The sequence below is a fragment of the Gorilla gorilla genome, chromosome 3 (genome assembly GCF_029281585.2).
Source record: "Gorilla gorilla gorilla isolate KB3781 chromosome 3, NHGRI_mGorGor1-v2.1_pri, whole genome shotgun sequence".
Lineage (NCBI taxonomy): Eukaryota > Metazoa > Chordata > Mammalia > Primates > Hominidae > Gorilla > Gorilla gorilla.
This window is the reverse complement of record NC_073227.2, coordinates 110,039,463-110,064,218: the sequence shown is the minus strand read 5'-3', so window position 1 is coordinate 110,064,218 and position 24,756 is coordinate 110,039,463. Positions and strand designations below refer to the sequence as shown.

General features: G+C 35.5%; 1 protein-coding gene across 6 annotated transcripts in view; it reads left to right on the top strand.

Moving 5' to 3' along the window:
- Window positions 1-24,338, top strand: part of SNCA (synuclein alpha) — a 113,808-nt gene extending 89,470 nt beyond the window's left edge. For all 6 annotated transcript variants that reach the window (XM_055384084.2, XM_055384081.2, XM_055384085.2 and 3 more), the window contains 2 exons: window positions 19,496-19,579; window positions 22,106-24,338. In XM_055384084.2, the coding sequence (XP_055240059.1) occupies window positions 19,496-19,579; window positions 22,106-22,138 (117 nt within the window). In that variant the 3' untranslated portion in view covers window positions 22,139-24,338. The remainder of the gene's footprint in view (window positions 1-19,495; window positions 19,580-22,105) is intronic.
- The last annotated feature ends 418 nt before the right edge of the window (window positions 24,339-24,756 follow it).

Below are 24,756 nucleotides of genomic sequence, written 5' to 3'. Positions count from 1 at the left end.
TTTTTATTTTCTCCAGAGAAAAGCCTTTTTGTCAGTAAAAGAAGATGTATCATCCAATGCATATGTAAAATTCTGAACAGCAGATAAGACAACATTCACTATTAATCTCTGCAAAAGAAGATATATTGAAATAATCCTCAAGTGTCCCTCTTTGGGTTTCTTTGTTATATATTAAAGCAGTTATCTTTAGATGCATAAGAATCACCTGAAGACCTTATTTTTAAAATTCAGATTCCTGTCAGTTCACTCCCAAAGATTCCGATTCAGTAGTTAAGAGACAAAGCCTAGGAATTTGAATTTACAATCAACACCTCAGGTGATAGCCATGCATGTTCTTAATGCTCTACTACTATCTATGCATAAAAGGAAGATAAAGTTTTGAAAACTTGAAATGTGGTATAACAGTTTAGTATTGAATAATATACATTTTTACTTATTGTAACAAATTATGATATCTACTTGGGGCAACAGTATCTTTTATTTTGGATCTGAATCCTAATTTTGGCTAGGTATCACTGAGGGATTCTTAGTCTAAAACAATTAAATGGAGTTAGTGGTTTCTTTTAGTAACTCTTGATTTTCTGTTTTTTTCCATTGGCATCTTACAAAATTTATTCATTCATTTTTCCCTTTTTCACTTGGCATTATTTGTTAGACAGTGGACAAAAGAACTATAGAAAGTAGAGAAGAGTGTGATGTTGTCCTGCTCTTAGGTTCTCGCAACTCAGGAGAGGACATTCGCTTACACCAATCATCTCAAAACATGGCAGTTTATGCTGAACTCAGTCCAATGGGAGAGCATTTGACTGAGCACATAGGGAGAGAGGTTAGCTCTGTTGAAGGATAATCAACGAAGAATTCATAGGAAAGGTGCAGTCATTCATTGAATATTTGCTCGGCACTTACTAGGTGCATATGTGCACTAAGATCTAAGGATGGGCTGATGAAGAACCCAGGTCCCTTTTCTTCTAGTGGACATGCAGACTGGCCTAAAAAAAAAAGGTAACTGGGAAATGGATAAGGAAACTGAGTCACTCGGTTTATTTCTTATCACTCGGTTTATTTGCTTTCGTTTGTATTTTCATTTTGACACAGCGCAATGTCATCTTAACGCATCCTCCAAAGTGAAGGATGGGGTGGATAACACTTTAGTTGGCATTTCTGTAGCCAGGAGCCAGGATCTTTCTCCCATAATTGCATTAACCTGGGAAGGCACCCTCTAGGTAGATTTGTATAGCACCCTGGTTAATCAATTATCAGTTTACTTCTTGTCTCACTAAGCTTTAACACCTTACATTTATGAAGCAGTGTAAATATAACTTTAGCATCTTGATCACAGCAAGCACCTGATTTGTATTTTTTTATTAGCTCAAGTGAAATCAGATCAGAGAAGTACATTACAGGTCATAAAATATGTGCAAATTTCATAATGACCTCCTTTTAAAATGTGCAAAAATAAGATTGTTAAGGCACATTCCAGAGCCTTGGAGTGTGTGTGTGTGTGTGTGTGCGTGTGTGTGTGTGTGTGTGCTTGTCTTTTGAGAATATCTGTATATCAGAAAATTTGGCTGAGAAGCAATCTTCTTCTTAATGGTTCTTTTTTCTCTTTTGAAAATAAAGTACTAAAAATACTTAAAGATGCAGAACAGCAACCTGTTCCCAGTGAGACTCTCGTTTAATTAATGTGGTGATCTATGTAGAGAGAAGGGACAATTGCGAAAGTCCCTCAATAATTATCTAACCACAATCTTTAGGTAATTACAGCAGAAAGATTTTCAAGACACAAAACACCCTGGAAAATTTGACCTCTTATTTTGATTCAGGCCTTTCATTTCTTAAATCTTTTCTTTAATGTTGATGTTTATGCTTGACAAGGTCAGCCTAATGCCAGATGAATCCCTGGAACTCAAAACATTGCTAAATTCACAGTTGAAGGATTTTACTATAATATACCAGCTTTTAAAAATCCTACAGTGAGAATAACAGGACTGAATAAAAAAATTAAGAAATGCTCAGGTAGAAATAAACAGAGAAATTTAGAAAAAAATAATAAAACATATTCAAAATAAGTATTAAGCATTGGCAAAGAAAAAATAGTAGCAGACAATTACATGTTCCATTTGTAAAGATGATTGTTAATTAGTGGTCTTGCAAAACATTGGAGAAAATTTGCTGAACCATCACATTCATAAATATTAAAACCACCCATTAGTGAAAATCTTTTTACTAAACTTCACAATTGATAGTCAAATAATGTTCAGTTTTTCTCCATTGCAATAAAAAATAAAGGCTTTTGCCTTCAGATCAGTCTCTGGGCCTTATTAATTCAGTCAGCCAGAAGCCACATGGAAATATTTTGTTTTGTTAAAAGCCAGCTTGCCCTCATGATCTTTTAAAATCTTTTAAAAATCTTCCATCAGCCCTCTCCCTGACTTGAATTATGGCAGTGCTTTCTAAACTGGTAAACTCAATCTCCTTGGTGTGCCTCAAGATAGAGTACATAAACCCTCCTTAGAAATTGAGCTCTCAATTCTAAATTGCACTCTCCATGAGAGCGAGCAAGAATGCTTTGCTTTGTATTAAGTGGTCACAATATTAAATATAACCATAGACAACACTGTATTTTCTAAACACCTTATTTTCTTTTAATGACTGACATAAATTAGATCATAAGTATACAAATGCATATCTGTTGTATTTTTCAGCACCATGTGTTTTTTTTTTCTTTTTTCTGAGTTATTTTCCTGCTTTTCGCAGCCTTTTCTCTCAGGTGCCTTGTGATCCACAGTGGTGTGTGTTCACGCTAACCAAAGCAATAGTCTTACCTGCCAGAAATAGCTGTGACATTTAAAGAGAGGTCCAGGGGAAGGCACAGTGCTTAACATCCAAGTCTGAAGAGCTAATAGTGAAATTGGGGCATCAGCTACAGAGAGATTTAGGGGAAGTAACAGGCAGGTTAAATATTTTATGGAAATGATTTCTGTTCTGTATATGATTGCAATTAACACATGTCAATCTGTTTCATTAATTTGTTAACTCATCTATTATGCTATGCCATGAAGAAAATAAAATTGGAGTTCTTTATTTTTTTGAGATGGAGTCTCACTCTCTTGCCCAGGCTGGAGTGCAGTGGCAGGATCTCAGCTCACTGCAATCTCCACCACCCAGGTTCAAGCGATTCTTCTGCCTCAGCCACCTGAGTAACTGGGACTGCAGGTGCGTGCAACCATGCCTGGCTAATTTTTGTATTTTTAGTAGAGATGGGGTTTCACCATGTGGACCAGGCTGGTCCCAAACTCCTGACCTCAAGTGATCCGCCTGTCTTGGCCTCCCAAAATGCTGGGATTACAGGCGTGAGCCACCGTGCCCCGCCACAAAACTGAAGTTCTAAGCTTCAGTTTAGATGCTTACTAAATGCTTGTTTTGCAATACCTGACTGTAACTGGCAGGAATATGTTTTGAAAGTCCTCATTTTCCAGGTATGCAGATGAAATATAGGGGCATTATCTACTATGTCAAATTATAATGATTTATCAGTGGCACATGAAAGTCGCCTCACATTTCTTAATCAGTGATATACCATTATATCATGCCACCTTTTAATGTAATATGTTTATATCTTTCTTTAGATGTAAGCATTCATTTAGTTCATCACGGTGGCTTTCACACTTACTCCAAGAACGCTATGAATTCCTTTGATGTGCTCAAGTCTCCTGCCCCAGGGAGAAAGGGAGTGGTGAGCAGGAATCGCTTTAATCTATTTACACAGATATTTTCTTTTCCATTTATTTTAAAGGAATTTTTTTTTTTTTACTTAATGAGTATGCAGTGACGGTGGTGATGATGATGATACTAAGGTATTAAATGATTAGATAGTCAAATCTGGGCTGGAATTGTAATACTGTGTTGACTTTTAATCTTAGAGAAGCTCCAGTCTGCTTATTTTCTGGGCATAAACACATGAGAACACAGTTCTGTTATCTGAATGTTGTTATATTTTGTTAGAAACATTCAGTGACTTTCAAATATTGTACTTGCCTAAGAAAATTCAACAGAGTCAGACATCCTCTTCCAGGTTAAATTTGGTGAGTCTGCTAGGAAAATAAATTTTGTGCACTGGTCATTCTGATCTAGTGGACGTTCTAATAAAAGCACCTTTGTGCTGCCTACGTCTTCACTTTAAAGATAAGATACCTGGATACTCGACACCAAATTATAGTTTGAGATCTCAAAAATGGGATAGGGAAGTCACAGCTCAAAAACAAAAATACTAGCACTGGAAAAGATAGAACTAGTGAAGATGAATCATTCTCTAGACTTTAAATTCAGATATATCAAAATTAAGAAAAAGTAGGAGGAATAAAAAAAGAGGGTAAGCAAAACAATAAAAGTTTGTACAGCAAGAGGGTATAAAACAAATACAATATTTTTCAGAAAAATTAAATAAAAATAGATTTACATAACATTGTTTTTAATCTCAAAGATCAAATTTCAATTTTCATCTCATTTTAAAACCCATATGCACAGTCTCCTTTATATACATCAGTTGGGTGTCAAAGTGACTTTCTTCTTGTTTCCAAATACAGTTATTTTTAAAATTTAATTGTATGATTTAGGAATTTGAAAGCAAGCCAGTTTGCACACACATATGTTATTATATGTGTGCTTTAGACTTGGTTTTTAGTTAATGTAACATGACAGGGCCACCTGAATTATTTGTTTACAAACTAGCTGGAAAGCCACCCTGGAGGAGAAACCTGTCAACAGAATGGTCTGCAGCTTTGTTATTGTTATCTATAGGATTGGATGCCATTGTTGCTGTAAAATAGTTCACAAGAACTCAGTCTATGGGAAAGACTCAAAAATTCTTTGCCTGTTAAAGAAAAATCAGGATATTGGACTGGTTAGTTTAACTAAAAAGTGATGATACTCAGATCCTGCTTGGATGCACTGCTTCTCAGCAGTTGTTTTATTTCTTTCTAATTGATATTTTATTTTTCAGAGTCCATTATAAAACTCTTCTTCTTCCCTTAAAATCACAACCACACAACAGCAATTAAAACATGCTTTGACGTAAGACTGATATGGTTTTAAACCCAGCTTGACTATCAAATTTTTTACTTTAGGCAAAACACTTCAGACATTTATGTCTTATTGTCAATAAAAAGGGGTGATTAACAGTTTTACAAGATTATTCAATAAATAAATATAAATTCCTCCTTTTCCTTCCTTTCCTTTCTTCATCTTCAGCATCTGCATGCCATAAGCTCATTTTAGTTCTGTGGACTCATGTTAACATGTCCCACCTTTCCCAAATTAAACATCATCTCTGTTATTGGCTCCATTCTTTTCCTCTCATTTGAGACAATTCTTTATCAACCAACACCCTCTCTGCTCTGTATCGTGAAACTCTGCTCCTACTACATTAACAGTCTCTTGGTTTCTTTAAAAAGAAGACAAAACAATTAAAGAACAGAAGCAAAAAATCTACTCAAATCCCCAATTGTTACCCTCAAAATTAATTGTCCCACCCCCAACTTTCTCATTGCACAAATCTTTGTCAAAATGTTTTCTACCATCACAGCCTTCAGTGATCTTTCTTGTTCCTTTATCTCCTGAAGTCTGACTTCTACCTCCATCTTTTTCTGGACTATTCAACACACTTTGAGAAAAAACATACTTTCGTTAAACAGGTATGTATCCCTGAAGCATAAAAGACATAGTACTGAAAGTGCACATGTGTGGTTCTTTCCATTTTTTTTACAGCACTTGAAACTGACAAGTAGTAGTACCAATTACTTAGTAAAAGACCTTTTTCATTTCATTTCTGAAATATTGTTATTTTCCTTTTTCATCTTCCATCTCTGACTACACCTCCAATTTTTCCTCTTTGCTGCCTTCCTTCCTAAGAAAGTTCTTCATGGGATGCCATCTTGTTTTTCTTCACTTGCCTCTTTTTCTCACTTTAATTTTATGAACTCTGATGACTTACCTCTGTAGTGTAACTACTCAAAATATATATTTCTCAAGTCTCAACTCCAATCTCATATTTTCAACTTATATTTATGGAGGCATCTCAGACTCAACCTATCTAAAAAATGGCTTATCTGCCCTAAAATCTACTTTGTTCTTTTTTTCTCTACTGCTAATAATTATCTTCCTAGTTGGTCAAGCTCAAAACCTAATCATTTTTACTCCTTGTCCCTGTGTCAGCTGTCCACATTCAAGCAGCGTCTCATTTCTGCACATTTTTCAAGTAAGTCAGTAACTGCCTTTTGTTTGGGACTGTCTTTTCATATAGTGAACAGCCTTGGAAGATAGAAATCATTTCTCCTTCTAAAACAAAAGGCAGGTGTGCTTGCAGCCTTGGATAGAGGTAGTGCCTCTTTCTAAAGCAAAGGGACATCTTTACTGGCCATTATAAAATATCCATGTTTCCTGAGCTCTGCGTTCCTCTTTTCTAATGCAACCCACTGAGCACGTAGGTGTCACCTGAGCTTTTCTGTGGGAATTGGGGCTTGAGGAATCAGTGCAAGAAAATCATGATACTCTTGCTAATGCTATTAATATGAGTAGTAAAGTTAATTTTCTCTGACCCAGCACTATTGTGTCTTTGCCCAGCACTCAAAAAACTGGCAGGCTTGCAAGTAGGACAAAATGTTAGACTTTTCACAGTTCTTCTGCTTATAAGTACTTGTTAAAACCAATTAAAACACAACTTGTAGTTTGCATCTATAATTTTGTAGCATTTGCTTCTTATCTATGTCACTAGGATGTGCTTAGTGACAGACCCATCTATCATCTATTACTCAAGTTTTTGGCTGTATTCCTAGGCAACCGAGAGAAGGGGAACAAAGAAGAGGACCTGTGCACAGTTTGAGAAAGGCAAAACACCGAGCTTAATTGCAGACTTGAATGTAGCTAGCAAACGAAGTAAGGCAAAAGGTTCCTTTTTTCTTTTAGATGGAGTCTCACTCTGTCGCCAGTCTGGAGTGCAGTGGTGCTGTCTCGGCTCACTGCAACCTCCGCCTCCTGGGTTCCAGCGATTCTCCTGCCTCAGCCTCCCGAGTAGCTGGGACTACAGGCATGTGCCACCATGCCCAGCTAACTTTTGTATTTTTAGTAGAGATGGAGTTTCACCACGTTGGCCAGGATGGTCTCAATCTCTTGACCTTGTGATCTGCCCATTCGGCCTCCCAAAGTGCTGAGATTACAGGTGTGAGCCTCCGCTCCCAGCCAAAAGTTTCCATTTTTTAAATAGTTGGGTTTTTAGTTTTGATTCTTTCCAGAAAAAGGTTTTCTTAAAAAAATAAAATTAACAATAAGATGAAATATAAGAACAATATAATCTTATTAAGACAATATATGATATACATTTATCAAAATACTTATATTTTCAAAAGTGCTTAAAATAATCTAGCACATAGTAGATAGATGCTCAGTAAATATTTGATATTATGACTGTGCATGGGTCATTATAGGCTACTTTATGTATATCATTTCATTTAGTACAACATCACTCTGAAAAATGTTTTATTGTTACCATTTTTCAGTTGAAACATTTACATTGCTCAAGATCTCACTGGTACCATCTAATATTAGGTCAGTCTGCCACCAAATCTCATGCTCTTAAATGCCCTTTTTATCCTGAGCTTCCAACAAATAGTGTACTGTATATAATTGTTGAAGGGAGGGGACTGTGAGACAAAATATTTAGAGTGAATGTGTAGCCACAATTTCAGTTCCTCAACAAAGTGATAAAATTAGGAATCATCCTCAATATATATTCTTCCAACACACACACACACATACACACACACACACACACACACACACAAATACCACAAGCCCACTTGAATGCACCCCACCTACACATTGCAACCATAGAGACAATTGCAGCACTAAATACGGAATATTCTGTGTGTTGTTTGTTTGTTCTCCCTTTGCTACAAAAATCAGAATTTCTACTCAATAAACAGCAAAGGGAGATACAAATGAACCAAATTAAAGAAGAAAAAATGTTGAAAAAATTAAATACAGAACTATGTACTGATTTATTGAGAGTTCAGTAATGTAATCCAGAAATAATGGATGCCTTAAAAGTAATTAAAAGAATGCAAATAAACATTTAGTGCCTAATTAAAGAAAAAGAAAATACAACATTAGACAAAATAAAAGATATTCATTTGATGCAATGAGGAAATAATCTTTTATTCCTCTTTAAATTCTCTGTGGAATAAGGCAGGGTTATAAATAAATAAACATCTGCCCCATGGACTTAATGGATCGTTATATTTTATTGCGATAATCATAATGAAATTGTTGGGAGGGATTAGTATCTCTAGTGTAATGCTAAGAAAGATAAAGCCTGTGCCCAGGCAAAAGCTTTCTTGGTTGGTCAAAAGGTTTGAAGACATTTCAAACTATTCTAAAACAAACAAACAAGCAAACAAACAAAAAACATACAATGTCTTTGCCACATATTTAGGAAACAAAATGAACAATTTATTTCTGACAACCTCATAGTCTTTGTTCTGTCAGAACAATAATGGAAAGGTCTAAACCAGAAAATGCTATGCATTGAATTTATAATAAACTATTTTTTCCTGTAACAAAAAATTGATAAACTTGATATTTGCGGATTTAATAATTATGTGTTTAAAAAAAATCTGGTTTTTGCCCTTGCAAAAAATCATATATATACACATAGATATGTATGTGTGTGTGTGCATAGTATATATATATATGTATATACATATATATATACACACATTTATATATATATAAACATTTCCTTTAACCTCCTATTTTATTCCAATAAAAATATTGGTATTAGAGATAGTTCTGATATTTCATCATGAATAGTTAACATTGCATTTGGAAAGGATTAATTTTTTTGAAACGTAATTTTACCTTAATAAGTAGCCCAGCGTAATATTTTAGTAATTACGCAGATTTTTTTCAAGACATTTGACAACTAATATTGCATAATAGTTAAGAGTGTGGGCTTTGGAGCCAGACTTCCTATCTCTGTTCATTCACTGATAAAATGGAGACAGTAGTAACTTCCTCATAGAGTTGTTTTTTAAGATCAAATAATGCATATAAAACTCTTGAAATGGTACCAAATACAGAGTAAGCACCAAATAAACATTAACTGTTATTGTTATTCCATGTCCGAATAACATAGAAAAGTAAGAATTTTAATGTTTCATTTGAACGACCTTTTAAGGATACATCTAGCCCATTATCTTTCTTGATAATCTTGTAAGATGATTCCTTTTTTATCTCCGATCTGTTGAGGCACGGATAGAGGTTTTCAGAGAAAACATTTTCTAGGTAACTAAAAGAAAGTAGCAACAACAAACTGTGACAAAACTTAACAATGAGAGAATTTACAAGATAGAATAATTGCAGCTCCTTTTGAAATCAACCACTATGGTCCTCTGGCTGGGTGGGATAGCTAAGCAAAGATATTCCAGCCTGAAGGTTGAGATCTACTTGAAGAGTTTTCTATCCAGATTGTGAGGGCCCCTCAAACTTCACTTAGTATCTGTTTCTATTAGTATGGAAACTTCTGGAACCTTGTGGTATCACATTCACTTGACTACTTTATTCCTGCTCTAGCTATCTTAAAGCCTTTCTTAATCTTTTATCTTTTAGAGAAGATACTTCTAGGTTTTAAATCCACCGATCTTGAAGCTATTGCCTTCACTCTCTGCTTCAGAGCCCATCCTTTTGTATATGAGTAGTTTGTTTTGCCTAAAGTACTTTCTCCTAGTCAGATATTAAGTCCAGTTTCTCATCTGTTTTTGAAAGCAAACTCCTGGGCCTTGGCTCACTAACATCTTGACAGCATATTTCTTCTTTCCTATGGGCTTTCAGCATTCCCTGGGTTTTTCTAAAATATGAAAGCAGACTCTTTATCTCTTACTTTGTCAAAGCCTACCCTCCCCACCGATTTCTCACCCAGTTGCTAGTTTTAAGACCTGCCTCCGGCTGGGCGCAGTGGCTCACGCCTGTAATCCCAGCACTTTGGGAGGCCAAGGCAGGTGGATCACGAGGTCAGGAGACTGAGACCATCCTGGCTAACACAATGAAACCCCGTCTCTACTAAAATTACAAAAAAATTAGCCAGGCGTGGTGGTGAGCGCCTGTAGTCCCAGCTACTCGGGAGGCTGAGGCAGGAGAATGGCGTGATCCCGTGAGGCAGAGCTTGCAGTGAGCTGAGATCGCGCCACTGCACTCCAGCCTGGGCGACAGAGCGAGACTCTGTCTCAAAAAAAAAAAAAAAAAAAAAAAAAAGACCTGCCTCCAAATATCATTGTATTTGCAAACATGAGATGACTCATTGATTCTGAGCTCAGCACAAGAGCAAACCTTTCTCAGCTTGACCCATCTTCACATTGTTAATGTCTTATTCAGTCACTACCCAAGGGGCTGACCTTCAAGATTCTAATCCATGAAAGCTTAAAATAGTAAACAAATTTGAATATAGTTTAACATACATAATAAATTTTATTTATAGAAGAGGAGGATCAGCCCTTAGACATGAAAAGTGAAAATAGTTTATTCCCAGATTTCCCTTTGTGCATTAGTATATTCAACCGAGTCTATCCAAGTAACAGGGCAAAAAAAGCTGGCAGTTGTTGCTGTGCTGTGAAGTCTTATTAGGTGAATCAGCTAATTACATGGCACTACCATAAATACAGCAGGCACTGCCCTGCTTGTTAGGCTTGCCAAGGAAAATAAGGATTTAAAGCAGCATACTACCTCTTTGCTATATAATGACATTTTCTTCTTAAAAATGATTTTGCACCAATTCCTGATTTATCCACCAATTATTTTTTAATTTATGGTTCAATGTATTTAAACCTGAATTCAGAGATGAAACTAGTAAATAGCTCCCCAAAATAACCCCAAATATATTTACTATATTAGCTTTACTCTCTCCTCCACTGCCAAACCTTTAAAAACTGAAATAGTTTTTATTTCATCTTTTCTCTTTTTCTCTCTCTCTAAGGTGATTGCCAAGACTAAAGAAACAGCTAGAAGGGCAAAAGGCAAGAAAATCAGTAAGATAGTAACAGATTATCCAAAGTAGAGCACGGCTCAGGTGCAGTGGCTCATGCCTGTAATCCCAGCACTTTCGGAGGCTGACGCAGGAGGATCACTTGAGTCCAGGAGTTTGAGACCAGCCTGGGCAACATAATGAAACATCATCTCTACAAAAAAAAAAAATTTAAATAGCCGAGCATGGTGGTGTAAGCCTATAGTCCCAGCTATTTGGGAGGCTGAGGCTGGAGGATCACTTGGGCCCAGGAGTTGGAGACTACAGTGAGCTATGATTGTATCACTGCATTACAGCCTGGACAATAGGGCAAGACCCTGCCTCTAAACAAAAGATAAACAAAGTAGAGCATAAATGACTTCTAAATATATGTTATTTATGTGTAAGACTGGGTTCTCTAAAGGTATCACTTAATTAAAATAGATTTGCATTCTCAATCTGTAGGTATGGATTATGTATAATGTATTTAAGATATGACTTACAGCGTTCACCAATGTGACTATTCCCAAGTGATCCAGATGGCTGATGACATAGTAATTTGTACATTTGCTGAGACCTGATCTGAGTAGGTATGTGACATAACTGAGGGGGAGAGCAAGTCCATTTGCTGAAAGAAAGCCTAGCATATGACCCAGGAGCCACATCTTCACTCAGCCTTGTTGCTAGGTTTGGCTTAGCATATATAATAGCATAGCATGTATAATTTATGATGAAAAATTATACTTTGCACTTTTTAATTAGAACATTCAAAATGATCTCAGGAAGTGGCACCAGAGATCATCAGTGGTCTACTGTACTTCGTGTGTATGTGTCTGTGAGTATGTATGTGTTTGTGTGTGTTCCCACATTCTAAGGCATGTCTTTTACAGGTTAGTAGAAAATGTTGATAGAAAATTATAGATTTTGACATCTAAAACACAGTAGGTCACTACATTGTTAAAACTTGGAATTTTTTATCTTGTTGTAAAGTCAGGCCAACCAAACCTAAAATACTGCTACATTGAAATAGTGCAAAATATTCAAAATACTATAGTTATAGATTTGGTAGTAGGAATGTACCAGACCTGTCACTCTATACAAGACTCATGCCTTGCCCTTTCACTTACCTGTTCACTTTTACATCTATCTTACTAGATGTAATGCTATAAATTATATTTCTAATATATTATAATTTATCATGTATTATAATGTATCAAATATTACAAATTATGTTGCAACTCCCCTTACCTTTCATCTGCATATTGCCTCAGAAAGAACAGATGGATCCAACGGACTTCAACCACAGGCCCTTAGTGACAAATAGCTCTTAATGCTGGGCTTGCCACTTTGATGCATTTCTAAAGTTATAGAATATTAAATGCACCAAATCCTTTGTTCATTTTATTTCTACCTTAGATCTAAGCCATAACTGTACTTTCCCAAAAATTAAAGTTTGAATTTTAACTTAACCATATATAATTGGAAAAGGAGGTTGGGTTCATTAAGTGTAATTTTATCATGCTTTATTATCCTTTGGGCATTGGATACAGCAGAACATGCCAATTTCTATGGCTTCTCATGTGACAGAATATACTTACTAGGATGCAATTAAATACTCCTCAGAGTATGTAAACAATAAATGTAATCATTACATTATTTTTATATTGTTCTTTCTTATACATAATAGTAAGACTGAAAATATAGGACTGTTTCTGAAATATGCATATTGTTTCGCTTTTGATGATTAAATAACATTGTCCAAAGTTTTAGGTTTTTTGAAATCTTATATTTTTTAACAAAATATCTAGCCTTTCCAAAACAAGATCTCAATAATTCGTTTAAGACCCAGAGTTGTTCCTCTCCACATAGATCTCTTAAAAAGGCAGAGGATTTATGATCTCAAGAGAAATCAGAGTATCCAAAGTTTGCTTTAATTCAATTTTTTAAAAATAAAATTCCTTAGCTTTTTTCAAAAATTGAGATCAGTTTGATTTTGAAGCAGATGCCCTTTGCTCCCCACCCCAAAATGGCATTATGAGCAGACTAGGAATTGATAATAGAAAATTGAACATATGAAATATATCTTTACCTTGCTTTTTAACAAGGTATTCATGTCTATCTCCTTCATTTTTAAGTGCATCAATAAAATACATGGTAATTCTCTTAGTGAAATATACTATCTACACTATGTACACACTCCCCTGTCTGAGGTAGAGAAGTAGAGAATATTCACATTTTTGAAACGTCCATGCTATTTTTATTTAAATATGAGTTCTGGGCTTGATTTCATTTTGGAACACGGGTGTGTGCTTAAGTTGAACCTTTTTTTCCTCTTAAGTCAAAGTTCTTTTTTAGTTTCTTCTTTTATCTTTTTGGTTACTATCTCTCTCCTTCATCCTCGTGGTGTGAGTTGTTGAGTGAAGGTATTAATTCCATTATTTGAGGCTAAGTGACATTGTTCAATAATGCAGCAAAACAATGGTTCTACCCAAAATATCTTCCAGTGTAAAAGCAGTGGGGAAAAGAGAAAGTGCGCTTCTGCTGCTTTGAATGTTTAAGGCTGTGAAAGTTGATCACACAAATTGGGTCATTCTTGTTATACCCAACTAAAACAATCAAGAAGCCTGGGAGGAAAAGCATTCAAGAAACATCACATTGCTCCAAAAGTGTAATTTTCTACAAGTCCGCATGCTGAGGCTGCCTGTTGTAACCTGGGACCAATTTTTTCTGTAACTGCTGAAAAAACTTGCTGCAGCTCTAGGACTAATTTTGCCCACCACTGTCACTCACCAATTGAAGCTTACTAGCTCCCCAGAACCTTTCTAGTGCCAATGAACTTTCTCAAAGAGCAGCGTGTATCATTTCTCTTCTTTAGAACACCTCCAACCTCCTCTTTGTTCTCTGGGTATACCAAAGACCAGCCAGCCTTGAATTTCAATTTTTCTTCCCACATAAAAGGTTTAATTTAGAAATGTATCTCTACGTTTCTAACTTTGACAAAGCATAGATACCAGATAATTGATGAAACCTTGCTATTTTAATGATCACCATGGATTACTTCCCAGTGTCTTCAGATAACCCTCAACATTTGCCAACATTTGATGGACTTCAAAATGAGCATATCTTTTTTTAAAAAAATTATTCTTACTGACAGCAAGTACATTGGTATACTCTATATTAAATTATACCGCAGGGTTTACAAACAATTGGTGATGTCGGGCAGTGGTTTCCAAGGAACATACTTAACAAGACACTCACAAGGCCCTACAAACCTGCATTTTTAACAAGGGCCCTAGATGATTCTAGAAGAGTGTGGTTTGGAAAGCAATTTTTGCCTTTATTATGTGTCATTTTAAATATATTTAAAATTAAAGTTATAAGTCATAGAATTGAATAAAGATAATTTCCTTACAGAAAGTATTACTAGGTATCTAAATACAATATGGTTCAAAACAGGAAATTTAAAAAGATTATGTAAATTCTGTAGTTGTATTCCTAAAGACAGTAGCTGAAATTTTTTCCTACTTCTCCTTGTATCACTTCCCTTTTCCTTCACTTTCACTTCCCTGGAATTGTACTTCCCAATAAGCTATCAGCAGTGAAGGAAGCTTCGTCTCATGATCTGTTTTATAGAGCACTTCAGCTGGGACAAGTGTGAGATGATAATCAGTTATATCAGCTATTCAACCCTACAGGTTTATTTAAAAAGAACTTGAATAGGCTTTTTAGGGAGAAAGAGGTCAGTCTCAGCCATTTCTGTTTCCTAATATAGCTTTTAAGTCTTTCCTTATTAGCAATGAGGGCCATTCCATTGTAATTTTTTGGTAACCATTTTTCTTTCTGTGTGTCAAATGCAGATACAAGATACTGAACTGAGTCTATTTCACTGTTCGTAAAACAATCCTATTTGAAAAAAAAAAAGTCTACAGCTATTCCAGGGATAGGGCCTAGTAGAGAGAGAATAAAAGGTATTTTCTTACTATGTCTCTATATCCTACCCTGTAGGTTCTCTTATTAAACATACAGGCATATACCAAAATCCAGACATTTTTCTCATTTATTTTATTGCCCTAACATATTCTGGGTTAATGTAATATCATAATGAAAATTTGAGAAAAAATTGATTTTTTCAAAAGTGTTTAACATTTGTTATATTGGTAGTTTTTTTTCTTGTTTGTGGTAAAAATAAATAGAAGGTGCATTTCATACCTTCAAGTATGATTACATTTTGAAAACAAGTCATGAATACTCATAAAATGCAAATTTTAATGTTCTTTTTTTGTTACAGCCAAACTATAATTAGGCACAGTTGTAAATTGGAGTTGAAATTTAATATTTCTTTATAGATAACACTTAACGTTTTTAGAAATAGGTTTATGAAACAGTAAATATACAGGTATAGGGATAAAATTGTGTCTGATGGTCATATGAAGTGTTTGTTGTTATATTCTCCTTGGAATAGCTGCCAAATATTTTAGTGTGCTTAAAATCTATGAATGTGATAGAATCAACAAATTTAGATCACATATTCAGAAAAACATAGTTAGAGACATAACTATTGAAATGAGCATACAGCAGTCTTCCTTTATCTACAGGGATACATTCTGAAACCCCCACTAGGACACCTGAAATTGCAGATAGTAGCAAACCCTACATATACTGTTTTTTCCAATGCTTATGTACCTATGAAAAAGTTTAATTTATAAACTAGGCACAGTAAGAGATTAACAACAATAACTAATAACAAAAGAGAACAATTATAATAATATACTGTAATAAAAGTTATGTGGGTATGGTCTCGCTTTCTCTTTCCCTCTCTCTCTGTCTATAAATATCTTAGTATTTTGGGGTTGCAGTTGGTGGTGGGCAACTGAAATCATGGAAAACAAAACCACGGATAAAAGGAGACTACTGTATATACTTTTTAAAACTGATGAAATATTAAACTAATGTTTCTTCTATATCCCACCCATTTCCCCCACCCAAACCTAGATAGATATCTTATTTGATCTGTAAACATTTAATTAATTTGTAAAAGTTAAGAACTTTTTAAAGTAAAACTGCAATATATCATCACACCTAAAGAAATAAACAATAATTCTTAAATATCCAGTCAGTGTTCAAATTTCCCCAACTACCTCATATGTGTTTTCCGTTTGCTTATGTCGGGTTCCCAATGAGAATGAAATAAAGTTCTTAGGTTGCAATTGGCTAATGCTCTCTCACTTCTACTTTAAGCGGCAGGTTCCCACTAACTTCTTTTTAGTTGCAATTTACTTATTGAAATTAGACGTACTCTTTGTCTTGTGTAGTTTCTCACAGTGCAAAATTTGCTGATTGTAGCCACTGTTGTAAACAATGAACATGTTTTTCACTACCTTATATTTGCTGTAAGTTGTCAGTGATAGTTAAATGTTAATCAAATTCAAATTCGGATCACGTAACGCTTTTCTTTTTTTGTTTTCTTTTTCTATTTATATATTTATTTATTTATTTTGAGACGGAGTCTCGCTCCGTCACCAGGCTGGAGTGCAATGGTGTGATCTGGGCTCACTGCAATCTCCACCTCCCGGGTTCAAGTGATTCCCCTGCCTCAGTCTCCCGAGTAGCTGGGACTATAGGTGAACCACCACGCCCGGCTAACTTTTTGTATTTTAGTAGAGATGGGGTTTCACCATGTTGACCAGGATGCTATAGATCTCCTGACCTCACCGATCATGTAGGACTTCAATCGTCGAACAAACGAACCTTTAATAGCAGTTATACCATTAGGATGACCTGATCCAACATCGAGGTCGTAAACCCTATTGTCGATTTGGACTCTAGAATAGGATTGTGCTGTCATCCCTAGTGTAACTTGTTCCCACTTGATGAAGTTATTGGGTCAGTGAACAATAGCCCACTTAAACTAGTACAGTCTTGGTTTAAGATGGTGATGTGTATGTACTTCCATCAGAGGGCACATAATACAGTAAATCCTCACTTAAGTTCGTCAGTAGTTTCTGGAAACTGTGACTTGAAGCAAAACAACATATAACAAAACCAGTTTTACCATTGGCTAATTGATATAAGCAAGAATTAAGTTCCTATGGCAAATTTCTGGACACAAAAACACCATCAAACTCCTAAATAAAGATAAATCACTTCTGACATTAAACATTGAAATTAATGTGAGCTATATATACGTTTAAGAAAGATTAATACAAACAAGTCAAATAACTTACCTAATTATTTCGGTGGAGGCCGCAGGTGGTTGGAGCCTATCCTGGCAGCTCAGGGAGCAATATGGGAACCCACCCCGGACAGGACGCCGTTCCATTACTGCAGGGTGCTCTCGTACACACCCACTCACCCAGGCTGGAACCATGCAGACGCACACACTCACCTAACCTACACATCTGTGTACATCCTTCAAAGTTCAGCCAAATAACATATAAACAAATCCAGTAATATCCATCAGTCTTAGTTCCGTCGTAACAACTCCTTTTTGATCATCAAACAACAAACAGGGTAGGTCCGCCATATTTACTTGTCTGGTCCATATCAAAATTTTCTAACAAATTATATTAGAAAATCAAATCTCTGTCAGTTTCAAAATCATGGGAAAAAATTTGCCTTATTTCCCTTATACTTGGATATCCTAACAGTAATCTAAATATTAATGAGAAAGTTAATGATGTCGTTTGCTTCTCCCTGTTGTAAAGAAGGTTTTGCTGTCCCGTTTGATCACTAAGGCTAATTGACACTCAGAAAAAGCAAAGGAAACTTCTCAGCATCACAAAAGCTCTGTCATCTAGAGAAGCTAGGACTTGAGCTCAAGTCCTGTGACATGGAAGGCCTTGTGCCTAGCCACCCTGCAGCAGAGGCGTTATCTACCAAGAAGTGAAACACTACGAAAACAGTATGTTTACTCCACATTTTAAAGTGAGGTAGTTTGGGGTGGTTTATATTTTATTTAGTTTATATATTATTTGGATTTTTTTTAGTTTATAAAAAGGGCATTGGCAAGGGCAGAATGATCTGCAAGCTTCTCTGCCCACCTACCATAAGCATGATCTTTAGTTTGACCTTTTCTTACTGTTAGCCATTTTCTTATACTTCTGCGTCCCTGTCAGTCACTTCCATGTGAAGACATGGGGAGGCTTTTTTACATCAGACATGTTGTTGAAAATCAGCCGCGTTGGCTGAGGGATTATTTGATCTCTTTCTCCAAGTCCCTTTAGGCTCACATTGCCTCTCTGTTCTTTGAATTTTCAGTTACCTTTATCTTCTTATAATTACTTTGCTGAAATAAATGCAAAGCAACAAAAGGTATTTAGTGAAGAATACCAACAAAGTCATGACCATTTCAGGCTGAGTTTTGTAGTATTCTTTGTCTAGGAAGAGATACCTGGAAAAATTTTCTGACCATGTATTTGATTACTTTCCTTCAATATGTATAGTCTCAGTCTTCAAATTTCAGAAAAGAATTTGTTTCTTCATTGTCATTTAAAATTAATGTGTTAAATATGTATGCTTTTACATTATAAGTGGTTATAAAAGTTAAACACTTAGAAAAAAAGTCAAAATAACATACATACTATCCAACAAAATAACTTTCATATTTTATTGTGTTTTCTTCCAAACTTTTTACCTTTGCATCTGAATTCTGTGTAGGTTGTATCTATAATATAGACAACACTTTATAGCCTGCTAAATATTATACCATAAATAGGTTGTTGTTACATAATTCTCGGGTAATAGTAATACATGTCTTTATCATAATCTACTGAGTAGTTGAATGATAATTTTTTTTTTAAGACAAGGTCTCCCTCTGTCACCCAGGCTAGAATGCAGTGGCATGCACATGGCTCACTGTAGCCTCTACTTCCCAGGCTCAAGTGATCCTCCTGCCTCAGCCTCCCAAGTGGCTGGGACTGTAGGCATGTGCCACCATGCCCAGCTATTTATTTGTATTTTTAGTAGAGATGGGGTTTCATTGTGTTGCCCAGGCTGGTCTTGAACTCCTGGACTCAAATGATCCACCTGCCTCAGCCTCCGAAAGTGCTGAAATCACAGGAGTGAACCACTGCACCCAGCAATAATTTTTTAACTCTTCATTATTCATTGAACATTTAGGTAACAATTCTAAAAATTTTGTTTCCTGCTGTCATTGATCTTGTGAAAAATATCTTTGGACTATAGCTGTGGAGTATTTCCTAAATAGTAAATTACTTGAGCAAAAAGTTTACGTACTTTGAGGGTTGATAACCCATGTTGCCACAATGTTTCCCCGAAGGCATTGTGGAGTTTAGAATGCCAGTAGTAATATTAAGGTGTGCCATTTTCAACATCCGTGGCCAACATCCCTATATGTAAGATTTGTCCAAAACATGGTTCTGATTTTTAAAAGTGAAAAATGCTACTTCATCATGTTCTTTTTGTGCTTCTTACTTTAAATATTAGAATGAAGAAGGAGCCCCACAGGAAGGAATTCTGGAAGATATGCCTGTGGATCCTGACAATGAGGCTTATGAAATGCCTTCTGAGGTAGGAGTCCAAGCTGAATCTTTCTAACAGACAGTACCAAAAACCTGTCATTGTCACATTTCTCTTTCATTAGTGCTTAGTGAGAATCATTTGCTCTCTACATGCTCGTTATGTGGACAACTTGCAAGTTAAGAATAGTTTTTACATTTTTAAAGGGTCCTTAAAAAAAAGAGGAGGAGGAAGATGAAGAAGAAGAAGAAAGGATGTAAAAGAAATCATATGTAGTCAACATAGCTTAATACACTTACTACTTGACCCTTTACAGGAAAAGTTTACTAACCCCTGCATTAGAGAATATATTTTTAGAAACTTTACATTTTAAAATAAATTTCTGAATGGAAAGTTAGGGAAATCAATGAAATGCCAAAGGAAGGTTATTATTTTTTGCCATACATGTCCAATGGGATGACGCACAGTAAAATAAAAGTTACCCACACAAGTTATAGAATGAAAAGATAAATGCATGATTTGCAACAATTGATATACTCCAGTATAACGTTTTAAACAACACAATATGATTATTAATTTTATTTTGATTGAAAATAAAAGTATCTTTAATAGAAAATGTATCAAAAGGGAAATTAGAAAATACTGTTAGACGAATAAAACTGGCCCAAGAAGAAACAGTAAATCTGAATAGATTTGTAACACAGTGAATAGATTAAATTAGTAATAAAAAAAAAAACCTACCTGCAAAGAAAATCCCAGGCCGAGATGGCATCACTGGTAAATTCTACCAAACATTTAAAGAGGAATTAATACTAATTAGTTAACACCAATTAATATCTCTTACAAAACACAGGAGACATTTCCCAACTAATTCTGTGAGACCAATATTACCCTGATAATCAAAACCAAATGAAGATATCACAAGAAAAGAAACTATATAATGGCTCCATTAAAAATTGAGTTCAAGTATGTTGTAGTTTGCTTTGTATTATTCCTCACGGCATTATTGAAAGGCATGTCGAGGATGGGCACAGCAGTTCACACCTGTAATCCCGCACTTTGTGAGCCAAAGTGGCCAGGTTACTTGAGGCCAGGAGTTCGAGACCAGTCTGGCCAACATGGTGAAACCCCATCTCTACTAAAAATACAAAAATTAGCCAGGCATGGTGGTACACGCCTTTAGTTCCAGCTACTTGGGAGGCTGAGGCATGAGAGTCACTTGAACCCAGGAGGCAGAGGTTGCAGTGAGCTGAGATGGCACCCCTGCACTCCAATCTTGGTAACAGAGCAAGACTGTCTCACACAGACACACGAAAGGCATATTGGTAATAATTCAACTTATAGAAATTGAGATTAAATTGTTTGTTTGCCTAATAAGAATTTCCAATATTTTGGGGTCTTTTATGCAAGACACAGTACTAAACACAATGGAAAACTATAGAGTAATTGACATTACCAGGACATAAGGAGTTTACAGTCTGGTAAGTTTGATGAAAAAAATAGAAATTCATGCATTCATTTCTTCATTATGATTCCTTTAACAAACATTATTGATTGTCTTCGATGTACCAGGCATCACAGGAGCAAAAATATATAAGACATACTAAAAAGTAAAACATTTTAAAGATCTGTTTCAATCAATCAGGAAAAGTTTTATTGAGGAGGTAATATTGATCTGGGTGGGAAAAGGTAAGAGATATGGTAAGTCAAAACAAACAGAGGACATTCTGGCACAAGGGAATATCAGAAGCAAAGGCATGTATGTCTGAGCACGCAAATGGATATGTCTGAGAACAGTGAATAATTATGACTCAAGCTTAGGAACAAGGAAAATGGTGATAGATTGAATTTGCAGCTATGGGTCAAAGACAAGTTATAGAGTATTTGGACAATCTTGTCATTTCAGTTTGTATTCTATTCAGAAAACAACTTGAGTTATTGAAGTTATGCTTATTTGTTTGTTTTTAAGCAGAATCCTGATATTATTAGAGTTGCTCTTTAGGAGGAATAATCTGATCCCTTTAATTAAATCCATTAATATTTGTATTGTGGATGCTATCCAGATACTGTATGGAGAGCTTGAGGTTTGAAATACAAGTAATAATTGAAGCCATAGATGAAGACGAAATTTTCAACTGGGAGAGTGAAAGTAGGGAAAATGTATCTTGCCTTCAAACGTCTTAATTTCCTTCTGAGAATTAGAGCATCTTAGTCTAGAAAAGGCTTTATAGACAGCTTGATTTTGTTCTCACATTTTACAGGTGAAGAAACTGAGAACCAGACAGTCCAACTTATTTGTCCTACCAAACTAGGTATATGATCATTAAATGGTGCATCCGGATTAGAACCTAGATATTTTAACTCTGACTACTACCGTAATTCACTTTTATATCAGACAAGAAAGACACAACTATTAAAAATAAGATAATATTTGCTGCAGAATATTTGCAAAAACATTGATTGTAAATTTTACTGTAAGTGGGGAGCCATTTCCTATCTCATTGGCTGTCAGTGCTGATGTGTGATCGAAACTTATACTAACAGTGTGTGCTGTCTTTTTGATTTTTCTAATATCAGGAAGGGTATCAAGACTACGAACCTGAAGCCTAAGAAATATCTTTGCTCCCAGTTTCTTGAGATCTGCTGACAGACGTTCCATCCTGTACAAGTGCTCAGTTCCAATGTGCCCAGTCATGACATTTCTCAAAGTTTTTACAGTGTATCTTGAAGTCTTCCATCAGCAGTGATTGAAGTATCTGTACCTGCCCCCACTCAGCATTTCGGTGCTTCCCTTTCACTGAAGTGAATACATGGTAGCAGGGTCTTTGTGTGCTGTGGATTTTGTGGCTTCAATCTACGATGTTAAAACAAATTAAAAACACCTAAGTGACTACCACTTATTTCTAAATCCTCACTATTTTTTTGTTGCTGTTGTTCAGAAGTTGTTAGTGATTTGCTATCATATATTATAAGATTTTTAGGTGTCTTTTAATGATACTGTCTAAGAATAATGATGTATTGTGAAATTTGTTAATATATATAATACTTAAAAATATGTGAGCATGAAACTATGCACCTATAAATACTAAATATGAAATTTTACCATTTTGTGATGTGTTTTATTCACTTGTGTTTGTATATAAATGGTGAGAATTAAAATAAAACGTTATCTCATTGCAAAAATATTTTATTTTTATCCCATCTCACTTTAATAATAAAAATCATGCTTATAAGCAACATGAATTAAGAACTGACACAAAGGACAAAAATATAAAGTTATTAATAGCCATTTGAAGAAGGAGGAATTTTAGAAGAGGTAGAGAAAATGGAACATTAACCCTACACTCGGAATTCCCTGAAGCAACACTGCCAGAAGTGTGTTTTGGTATGCACTGGTTCCTTAAGTGGCTGTGATTAAAAAAAAAAAAAAAGTGGGTTCCAGGGAACTAAGCAGTGTAAAAGATGATTTTGACTACATCCTCCTTAGAGATCCATAAGACACATTAGCACATATTAGCACATTCAAGGCTCTGAGAGAATGTGGTTAACTTTGTTTAACTCAGCATTCCCCACTTTTTTTTTAATCATCAGAAATTCTCTCTCTCTCTTTTTCTCTTGCTCTCTTTTTTTTTTTACAGGAAATGCCTTTAAACATCGTTGGAACTACCAGAGTCACCTTAAAGGAGATCAATTCTCTAGACTGATAAAAATTTCATGGTCTCCTTTAAATGTTGCCAAATATATGAATTCTAGGATTTTTCCTTGGGAAAGGTTTTTCTCTTTCAGGGAAGAACTCTGTATAAATTAATTTAAAAATTATTTGGTTTCTCTTTTTAATTATTCTGGGGCATAGTGATTTCTAAAAGTCACTAGTAGAAAGTATAATTTCAACACAGAATATTCTAGACATGCTAGCAGTTTATATGTATTCATGAGTAATGTGATATATATTGGGCGCTGGTGAGGAAGGAAGGAGGAATGAGTGACTATAAGGATGGTTACCATAGAAACTTCCTTTTTTACCTAATTGAAGAGAGACTACTACAGAGTGCTAAGCTGCATGTGTCATCTTACACTAGAGAGAAATGGTAAGTTTCTTGTTTTATTTAAGTTATGTTTAAGCAAGGAAAGGATTTGTTATTGAACAGTATATTTCAGGAAGGTTAGAAAGTGGCGGTTAGGATATATTTTAAATCTACCTAAAGCAGCATATTTTAAAAATTTAAAAGTATTGGTATTAAATTAAGAAATAGAGGACAGAACTAGACTGATAGCAGTGACCTAGAACAATTTGAGATTAGGAAAGTTGTGACCATGAATTTAAGGATTTATGTGGATACAAATTCTCCTTTAAAGTGTTTCTTCCCTTAATATTTATCTGACAGTTATTTTTGAGCAGTGAATTACTTTATATATCTTAATAGTTTATTTGGGACCAAACACTTAAACAAAAAGTTCTATAAGTCATATAAGCCTTTTCAGGAAGCTTGTCTCATATTCACTCCCGAGACATTCACCTGCCAAGTGGCCCGAGGATCAATCCAGTCCTAGGTTTATTTTGCAGACATACATTCTCCCAAGTTATTCAGCCTCATATGACTCCACGGTGGGCTTTACCAAAACAGTTCAGAGTGCACTTTGGCACACAATTGGGAACAGAACAATCTAATGTGTGGTTTGGTACTCCAAGTGAGGTCTTTTTCAGAATCTCTGCACTAGTGTGAGATGCAAATATGTTTCCTCATCTTTCTGGCTTATCCAGTATGTAGCTATTTGTGACATAATAAATATATACATATATGAAAATATGTATTTGGTTTCTGCCTCCAGTTCTTACAAAGAGCTCCTAAAACCCTTGTAATTTCCTGAGTAGTAGGGGTGCTAGGGTCATCTTTTGTTCTAATATTTGGTCTTTGACTCTGCTTTCTGACAGAGCTCCTTAGTCCCTGGGTGAGAGTAGCATCTTCTCTTCTAATGAAGTGACTCTTGCTGGGTTCCTGGACAGGGGCTGGTCACCAGAAAGGTCAAGCCATGATAAGAAGCTTGAAGCTTTTAGCCCCATTCACATCTTCTGGGGACGGGAGAGAAGAGGAGCTGGAGATTGAGTTAATAAGCAACAATGCTTCCATGATGAAGACTCTATAAAAATCCCTAAAAGACAGGATTCAGAGTGCTTTGAAATAGGTGAACATGCAGAGGTGCTGGGAATTGTGGTGTGTCCAGAGAAG